The following is a 10,000-nucleotide window of genomic DNA, read 5'->3' on the forward strand; positions in this document are numbered from 1 at the left end:
ATAAGTAAAGGTTTTTTTACGTTTGTTAGATCTGAAAACCGCGCGAAGTCAAGCCGTCTATTGTCAACCAACAATCCCTTGTTTATCAATTTAAATGTGACCTGTGTGATACAGGTTATGTTGGTTTGCATCAACGCGTAGACGAGCACAAGACTGCGTCTTCCTCTATTGGAAAACATTTCCGTGTGAAACATTATTACCGAGAATTTTACCACCTTAAAAAAGTGCAAGAACACTTTTGATTGTCTCATTTGTTAATGTTTTTTATTAATGAACTAAGACCAAGTCTCAATGTACAGTCAGACTCAATTCATGCTAACGTTTTTAAATTCTTTTTAATTATGTTATATTTGAATGTTTTTAAACACCCCTTTTTTGCATTTTCATACTTAACATATTTTTACTTCCTTGTTTTATATTTATACTTATGCAAAAATTTGTATCTTCACTTCTAGCTTAAAAATGACCAAAGTTCGGTCGAAACGTGACGCGCTTTTACCCTCAGTTTTTGTTCAAACTGATCTCTTCTCTAAATTAACGATTATCGTTAATTCTGACTTAATTTGCCTTGAATTTACTATTATCAAGAGAACATTTTCTCTTGCTATTATCGTTAATTTAAGGCATTGTGTCCCAGGACTTGTGATGGCAGAGAAAATAAGGAAAATAAAAGTCATATCCGTGGACTGAATTTGAACACGGAGTTTCCACTCTTCGAGAATCGCTTCTTTCCGCTTCATAGCCTTCTTAGCAAGCATTACCAGTGCGCGAGAAGCGAATTCATTCTTCTGGTCACGCAAGGATAGCGAGCGCAAAAATTATTTTCTTTTTTTTTTGCACTCGCCTTGTGGTCTTTGAAAATTTTGCAAATGCTCATTTATTCCAAATTGCACGAGAAAATTCATTTAAAACATGAAAATTTATTGACCCCCACCATTACGCGAAGACTGTCATCCGGCTCGTGGTCTTGCCAGTCTTGTTCGTCTTTCAAAGAACTATGGCATAAAAATCCTCCCTACTATTTTGTTGAGGGCGACCGGTTCAAAGCTTTCATTATCCAGTTGTTTGTGCATTCCTTTGTAGTCTTTGTTTTGCAGTTTCCTTCAAACTTTCAATGAAAACATTGCTATTCTCGCGTTCACGCCAAATCTGTCCGCCATTTTGTCAATTCAGCTTGCGCCATCCAGGGCTGGCATTTGATTGGCCATCTGTTAACTTCCTTGTTCGTTGACCAATCAGAATTCTTGGTTTCTTACCTTTTTTGATGTAACTTTTCTATAATGCCCTTATTAAGCCGGTCATGATGTATGGCAGTATAGTTTGGACTTATTGTTCTAATGAGGATCTCAAGAGAGTGTTTCGGTTTCAGAAACGTGCAGCGCGAGTAATATTAGGCGTAGGTACCAGATCAAGAACAGTGGAAAATTTTAAGAAACTAAATTGGATCCCATTCTATGATGAAGTTAAAATAAGTAAGTGCGTGCTAGTTTATAAGGCACTGCACGAGGAATCCCCTACGTATATTGAGAGTACTTTAACTACGAATCACTCACTACACGGTAGAGAGACCAGACATGGCCAGCATAATTTAATCTGCCCTATGTTTCGTAATATTACTGAAGCTGGAAGGTCTTTTCAAGTTAGTAGTGTCAAGTTATGGAACAGTCTGCCAAATGAGCTTAAGAAAAAACGTAGCACTTCCATTTGAGAAATTATTTTATTGATTCTTATAGAGACATTGATTCTTTTGAGGTTTCATTGTAAATATGTTTTATTCTATATATCCTATTTATACTTGTTTTTAATAGTTTCTTGGGCTAGTTCCTATTTTTAATTCTAGGCTTGTATGTATTACTTACTAAACTTAAGTTTCTGAGGGCCACTGGTTTGTCAGCGTAAGCTGTTATGTGTACACCCTCTTTAAATAAAGTTGATTGTTATTATTATTATTCTGCGTTTAATTACCTATTTTTTCATTCAATGACCTCTTTTCTGCACTGTGTTACCGAAAAATTGCACTTCTCTCAGCCAATTAGATGGCAGAAATTTTTTCATGTATACTGTACTATTAAAATATACTAGACGCAGCTAGCGGTGTGGTGCTCAAGTGGTTAGGTGACAAGTTATTAATCAAAAAACATTGCCAGGTTCGAGTCCTGTGTCCATACACGGTTATCTTTAAAAAAAAAAAGTCCATTTCCCATAATTCATGTCTCTCAGCCAATTAGATGGCAGAAATTTTTTCATGTATACTGTACTATTAAAATATACTAGACGCAGCTAGCGGTGTGGTGCTCAAGTGGTTAGGTGACAAGTTATTAATCAAAAAACATTGCCAGGTTCGAGTCCTGTGTCCATACACGGTTATCTTTAAAAAAAAAAAGTCCATTTCCCATAATTCATGTCAAACTTTCAGTAAATTCAGAGCAAATTTGGAATTAAACGATAATCATTAATTCAGGGGTAGAAAATGGGTTGATGCAGGAGCCGATGACTAGGAGCGAACAACAGCCCCATATTCCTGTCACGGCGTTTTCACTGACCGATTTATTTTTAAAGTGAATTTCCCGCGAAGGAGACTCCCTCGGGAGCCCGATGACCAATCACAAGAAACTAACTCGACGTCATAGCGTCACCGAACCGGAACTACCTTTGTTTTTTTTGCAGAAAAGGTGGTCGATAAAAATAGATCGGTCTGTAAAAATGCTCTGACAAAGGCTTAGTATGCGAGTTGCTCACTCCAAGTCATGGGCTCCTGGTTGTCAATGATTGGCTTGCACGTTTGACCTGCGTAACGTTGCCACAGTAGGGAGATCTGGAATCGAGTTTACGGAAAGTCAACGGCGAACGCTCGACTGAAATGTGCACATTGCCAAGAATCAAAAACGTTTGTGTTTGATTTTAGCTCACGGCTTTTTTTGCGTGTAATGCAAAGATACCGAGCAACTGCGCGCTCAAGAGAAGAGAGAGGAGTTTAATATTTTATTACAGAATTTACATGGTTTTATGACATTGGCCGTTTCACATTTCTTTTTATTAGAGAGATCAAGCATCGCGTTTCCGTGAAACGGCAAACGCGAAACGGTTGGCCGCTGCTTGTCATAAAAACGTGAAAATTATGTTATATTCTAACTCGTCGCTGTCTTTTGAAAAGTCACTCGATACCTGTTGCTAACACGCAAGAAATGAGCTCATATCAAACGAGTTTCTTCCATTTTTTTGGCAAAACGCAAATTTTAGTCCGACGATTGCCGTTTGCCGTCTGTCGTAAACGTGATGCTTGATCTCTCTAATATCTCTCTCAGATAGTACGCGCGCTGTGATTGGCTAAATTAGCGGGCCTTATTCTACAGAGTGGGCCGCTAAACGGCCCACTAAATTTGAAATTCAGCGTCATAGAAGACGACCCCTTTACCCAGCCTAGAAAGACCTGAGCTTGGCTTCTCATTGGGTGTCAAGACTCAGCTTCAGATTGGTTGACAAAAATATTTGCAGGGAAAAGGGCTTTAGGTATGTGAGTGTCTTTCATGCGCACTATATGCCTAACTTTTCAACACTTTTCAACTGCAATGTCATTCTTCCAATTTGACCTTCATTTCGTTGCTCATGTTAATCTTTATGTTTATACATTTCTTCATCATCATCATACATCGTCTTTCGTCTTTATCTTCATTGCCCATTCTATCCACTAATATCCTCCATCTGCATCTCCATTAATGACGAAGTCATAAGTTTGGAAACACTCTGATGATTTCCTCGTTTTCAAGCCTGAAAATTACAGTAACACTACAACAAAGTGTATCTGTGATTCCAAGCACCCCATTCACCGTTTGGAATTTTCTTGTTCAACTCCTACGTCTCTTCTTGGTCGATGCCGTTTTACAACATCCGGGTTTTCAAAAGTCTCTTTGATGAGTATATTGCCACTCATCCGAACTGGTTGCACGTGTCGTCATGTGATACGTTCCAGTGGTTGACACAGAGCTCCGTTACTCTTCTGCATCGTGTGAAAATGAAGTCTTGGACCCTAGCGGAGTATCTTTATACCATACGACGATTGACGTCATTAGACGTGGCAAGAAATGATTGGCTCGACACTTTTTTCATAAGCTTTGATTTGTTAAACAAAATTTTGTTGCAACCGGTCTAAAGACAGACAATTTTCTTTAACCCATTCAACACCCAAATAATTTTTGTCAACCAATCAGAGGCTGAGTCTTGACACCCAAGCCAAGCTCAGGTCTATATAGACTACTTTTACTATGTCCCAGAATATAAGTCAAATTCCCGAGAGTGGGGAAGGCAACAGAAGTCAAATCTGACCAATGCTCGAGGTTCCCCCCAGTGCCCGAGGTTCCCTCATCGGGCTTAACATTGATAGCTGCATTGGAAACCTCTCCATTCTCTTGTACTAAAACTGTTTTCTTGCTTCTTTGTCCATAGAATGAAACCCTCATCACTAAGATTCTTGATGTTATGGCCCACCCGCAAAAATTCTTCGATTACCAAGGAAAAAACGCGAGGGAAACGATTCCGGAATTTTACAATTTTGTCGAGAAAAAAGTGAGAGACTTCTTAACCATTCGAACGCCTTACAGAACACAGCGGTGAGAAAGATGTGATCACTTTGTTTCAAGACCAGATAAGCCGAGAACAGTAGCGAAACATACATATGCGAACGGTGGATACAAACATGCAAGACAGAATAACGAGTGCATTGTATTATGAAAACGTAGGTAAAATAACTTTACGATATCAATACTTCAAAACTTAGACCTTATGCCTGCCCGGAGAGACCAGTGACCGTGATTTGTAGAGCTTCGTAAATGTCGCGGAAACTTTTATAAGACATTTTATTATATGACTAGCTCCGTGAGCGGGCAAGATGAACCAAATCCCGCGCTGTGATTGGCTACTTGAGCGTGCAAGATGGAGCTTAACTGCCCGCTCGGGATTTCTCGCTTGGTCCCGCAAGATCGAAGATCATTTTTTGATGTTTTATCTCATATAATAAATTCTTTATTGACCAAGCTTGTTCGATCAAGATGGCTGGATATTGGCCTCGTTCTTTTTTTGCGTGTTTATGGACCTCGACTTGGACTCGGTCCATAAACACGCAAAAAAAGAACTAGGCCAGTATCCAGCCATCTTGACCAAACAAGCTTCTAGGGCAATAACCCATATAAACTGGTTTTGAATCACGTCATCATTTGCACTACGTCGTCAGCTTTGAAGTGGTCTCGACCTCCAGGCTGATTGTTGTTGAGCACAAGACAAGTTATATTAGTTATAAAATAAGTCAGCGATGCAGTATATATATATATATATATATATATATATATATATATAATGTTTGGAATTAAGAGTAATCTTTCTTTACTATCACCCTGATCGTAAATTTCAGCAGTAGACCTATTTTCAATTGTACAAAACCAAAGTATGCTAATTCTCTGAGCAATAAAGAGACTCGGTTTGTGCTCAGACAACGGGATGAACCAGTCTGAATTCGCCGGAAACAACCACATGTAAACCTCTGTAAGGCGGCTTTAAAGGGTTTTCCACAGGTAACAGTAACATTCCAATGCAAAAGGATTATAACACTGTTGGTCCTTTCAGTAGGGAGACATTTTGATATTTGACTAATAGTAATGTCGGGCATTTTTGTTAAGCGATTCTGTGAGTTCCCAACTGTTGCCATGGCAACGGTACCGTTCTGCTAATAGACCCTCTAAAATTTCGTTTTCAAAAATATCTTAAAAAGGTAATTCGGTGACCTAGTATTTTTTTAAAAAAACGTATTTGGAATACCTCATTTGCATTCTTTTACCTGTACATGTACGTAGTATGAGAAAAATTTAACTAATAGTACTTAACTTATTTATGAAAACGCTGTTGGAAGATGAGAAAAATTCCACAAGATAAATATTTTACACATTATCTTTAATCAACAATGCGAAAACACGCATCTTACTCGTAAGCATAAAATAAGGGTAGGTCACCGAGCTATGTTTCGAGATATTTCTCAGCATTTCTAACAAATGCCTTTTTCCAGCTTTCGCAATTTTAGGTCACATTTTAATTTCCGGTTAACCGTTTTGATTTATGAGCTGACGCGAGCAGAATAAGTAATGCCTGCGCTCAGCTGAAAACCCTTTCAAGCCTCCTTAAGTTACGGGAAAATTCGCGACTTCGGAGCCGATTAATCAGTGCAGCAAGCGCAATTGTTTATTTCGATAGCTGTTTGAAAACCGCTTGCTAATAAAAGTTATGATAATATCGAAGGAAAGTTATTTCCCTTTCGCTTGCACAGCTTTTTTTGGCGTCGTGTATCTGTCTTGATGTTGACTAAAATAAATCCATTATAAATATCAATAAAGTTTGCAACGAAGTTGTTTATTTCTGACTGTTGTGTACTGGGTTTTACTTTTTTGGAGGAAATTGAATGGTCGAAGTTTTAAGAGAACAGAATGTCGTGACAAGGGTTTGAGAAATAACGTCTCATTTTCAAAACGAGTCCACATGTAAAACGTTCCGGCTGAGATTAACCAAAATTTTAAGAGCATATTAAGACCATTCCCAAGCTGAGAGTCAGTTAACAGTAAGCCTTTGTTCTGCTCATTTGTTTTTGTGAGTAGTTACCCTGGTTCCAGAGGTTTTTCTTGAGCCACGAGAGAGACAGAAGGGAAAAACTTCTGGTTACCTTGGACTTGAATCTCACTTTCAATTTTACAAAAGCAACAAATGGCAACTTAGCAATCACGTGACCCCTCGGTGTTGCCAATCAAATTGATTTTCGTCTTTGTAAAAATATCAGCCAATCCGGACTTGAGGGTCAGGTCTGCATGAAAGTGAGATTTAAGTCCAAGGTAAGCAGAGGTTTTTCTCTTTCGCCGCTTCGCGGTTCTCTAATGAGAGAGAGAGAGATAAATATTTTATTAAAACTGCATCGCAGCCAAAGGCTGAATTACGCAATTATTTACAAATGCTTTACAATACTGAAAAAATTACAAATGAATCCTAGATAATAAGTCAGATCAAAAACTGATTATTACGATAATATTAAAAATTCCATATAATATATTTATCTTAAAATATCTTAAATTATATAGTATGAATTTAAGTGGGATAAAACTACAGCCCGGACTGTTTTATATAAAAGTATTACTTGTTCTGTTCGTACAAAGCTTCGGCATATTAAAATGGCGCTGTCGTCTTAGGTTAAAGCGTGAGTTGACATGGTCTGGTGGAAGGAGCGCTTTCAAATTATGGTTTGCATCATTAACAGGACAATTAACTCAAATACTTAGAGCCGTTTTTCAACATTAACAATGTGGTTTTCCTATGGCATGATACACTGAAGAACAGCTCAGTTTGTAGTCGAACTTAGTGTACCTCACAAAAAAATAAGAACGTTCAATCTCAGCCCCCAAATTAGACGTTCTTATAAAAAAACAGAGTGTAACAAAAGACAGTATACTTAACTTTGCTTATGGAAAGAGGCTGCGACATGACCAAACGAACACAGGTTTTGTCTGTGCACCTTAACTTCATCCTGCTGAATGGTGCTGATATCGAGATGGGTTCCCCGTCTGGGAACACATCGAGCGTTACATTTTGGGCAGTCAGAATAAGCCCTCAAAAGGCAATTTTTAGAACAAGTAATCCATGAAGCCTGATCCCTAGTTATGGATAGCTAGGGGCCCACACCATTGAAAAAAAAAAATCTAACTAAAACAGCAAGGTGACACACCATAACACCAACCAGGTGTGGCCAACACATCACCCATGTCCTCAACCATTTCTTCCGGTCAATTGGCAACCATGGACAGCTGTTTCGGCCTTGTTAGGCCTCATCTGCATGGCATAGCTAATATACCAGGCGGAAATGGCGTGCGTTTGAGATATAGGGGCCTTGGCCTTGGTGAGCGGTTCGAACTAGTCACCAATCCCCTATATTCTCGAACGCGCGTCATTTTCCACTTGCCAGAAGAGCCAGCTTGCAAGTGAGCCTCACCAATAGAAAATTGAACCCATGCATGACTCCTTCGAACCGACATAGCCAGAAGACCAGACCGCCGAAGGAAGCCATAGGCATTACCGATTCTAGTCGCTACCTTTCCTGTTTATCCTCTATACCAAAAAACTGTTTAAGGTCATTGAACACCATCTACCTAATGTACACGCATACGCCGACGACACACAACTGTACATCTCCTTTAATGCCAACTCTAATGATGAACAATTGGCCGCTGTTCAGGCCATGCAAAGCTGCGTTGCGGACATAAGAGAATGGATGCTATCAGAAAGGCTGAAACTGAATGACGACAAAACAGAGTTTGTCATTATTGGAACAAGACTGCAATTTGCGAAGGTCAACATCGACTCCTTGACGGTGGGCAATTATACAATTGTTCCTAGTAGTGAAGTTAAGAACCTCGGCTGTTGGCTGGATAATCAGTTAAAGATGGACAAACACATTAATAAGATCTGCGAAGTTGCCTTTTATCATTTATAATATTATGAAAATTAGGAAATTTGTTCGCCTTGATTGTACTCAGACGCTAATTAATGCGTTTGTGACAAGTCGGCTCGATTATTCAGTGCAAAAAGTCTCTTGTACGGACTACCTGCATGCCAGCTACAGAAACTTGAGCGCGTACAGAATGCTGCCGCTAGGAACATCTGTAATGTCAAACTTTGATTATATTACTCCCTCACTATTCAACCGTGAACACTGGTTACCTATTAGACACAGAATTCAATTTAAGATTCTACTTCTCTGCTACAAAGCATTAAATAGACAGGCCCTTGATTACATATCTGAACTTTTAAAGCACAAGATTCCCTCCAGATACTCTTTAAGAACAAATTATGATAGATTTCTATTCCAGCGAACTACACTAACAACTTCATCCACCCTTGGTGACCGCTCGTTTACTGTTGCTGGACCAGAACTATGGAACTGTTTACCATTACAAATCAGGTCTTCTGCTAACATGAGTACTTTTAAGCGTCAACTCAAAACCTATCTTTTTCGGAAGGCGCAAGATTGAGTTGTAGTTGTATACTTATCCTTTCAACATACTATAACTTGTTTAATTACCGCGAATTAAGATCTATAATACTGCCACCTCCAGCCCGGTTTTCAGTCGATCTTAACCGTACCCGATTTACGGAATTTCCTACTGGTTCTCAGGTTTTCTTTCCCAGTTAAAATCGACTTGGCTGCTAATACACATCTGTCTGTGGTCCTGTGCTCTGAGATCAGATCACAAAAAAGTCTGTACGCGTTGCAAGCCAAACTCAAAAATCTCTGGAGGTAATGTATGCGAAATGAACGCAATTCGCATAAATTTCAACACGGCACTATTTTGCGTTGCGTGACGGTGGCATTGCTCAATCCAAGATGGCGATCGCGGGTGTCTGGGTCGTTTGGTTTGCTCTTGTAGTTGTTCAGTTTGGATTTGGAGCCTACGGGGTTATAGTATCTAAATTCGCCAAGGAAAACAAAGCAGATCCTCTGATATTCAGTTTGATTCGAGATGCGGGATGTTTTCCTGTGCTTTTAATTGCGGCTTTTGTCTCTGAGAAGACCATAAAAACTCCATCCCTTAGGTAAGAAGCTGATATATTCAAAACAGAGGTTTCCCAACCATTTTGTATCTCTCAGTTGACATCAATTTCTTTTGGTATAACCATTATCAGTATATTGATTGCTGTCTATTATGATTGGTCAAAATACTAGAGAAAGATTTGTTCTTTGATTAATTTAAGAATCAACAGGCGTGACAGGTACCAGTATTTACGTAGCTTTTTTTTTTCAACATCACTCAATCTTTCCAGAGGATTGCGTGACAAGCCAATGAGACGCATAGCATAGCGCCTAGTTGACAATCCTGCAATCAAGTAGATAAATTGTATAAAAAACCTCTACAAAAAACATGCTTTCATATTAATAGTGTGTTATTTCACAAACGAAAAAAATGAATCGGCTTGATGC

General features: G+C 39.0%; 2 protein-coding genes across 2 annotated transcripts in view; both read left to right on the forward strand.

The window, feature by feature from the left end:
- LOC138014191 (signal peptide, CUB and EGF-like domain-containing protein 2) overlaps positions 1–6,396 on the forward strand; it is an 18,580-nt gene extending 12,184 nt beyond the window's left edge. Inside the window, exon 9 of the mRNA XM_068861207.1 lies at positions 4,444–6,396. Within this exon, the coding sequence (XP_068717308.1) occupies positions 4,444–4,611 (168 nt within the window). The 3' untranslated portion in view covers positions 4,612–6,396. The remainder of the gene's footprint in view (positions 1–4,443) is intronic.
- A 2,952-nt stretch (positions 6,397–9,348) lies between these two features.
- Positions 9,349–10,000, forward strand: part of LOC138059511 (uncharacterized) — a 2,690-nt gene continuing 2,038 nt past the window's right edge. The window contains exon 1 of the mRNA XM_068905158.1: positions 9,349–9,615. Coding sequence (XP_068761259.1) covers positions 9,407–9,615 — 209 coding nt within the window. The 5' untranslated portion in view covers positions 9,349–9,406. The remainder of the gene's footprint in view (positions 9,616–10,000) is intronic.

This window comes from Montipora capricornis, chromosome 8 (assembly GCF_036669925.1).
Source record: "Montipora capricornis isolate CH-2021 chromosome 8, ASM3666992v2, whole genome shotgun sequence".
Taxonomy (NCBI): domain Eukaryota; kingdom Metazoa; phylum Cnidaria; class Anthozoa; order Scleractinia; family Acroporidae; genus Montipora; species Montipora capricornis.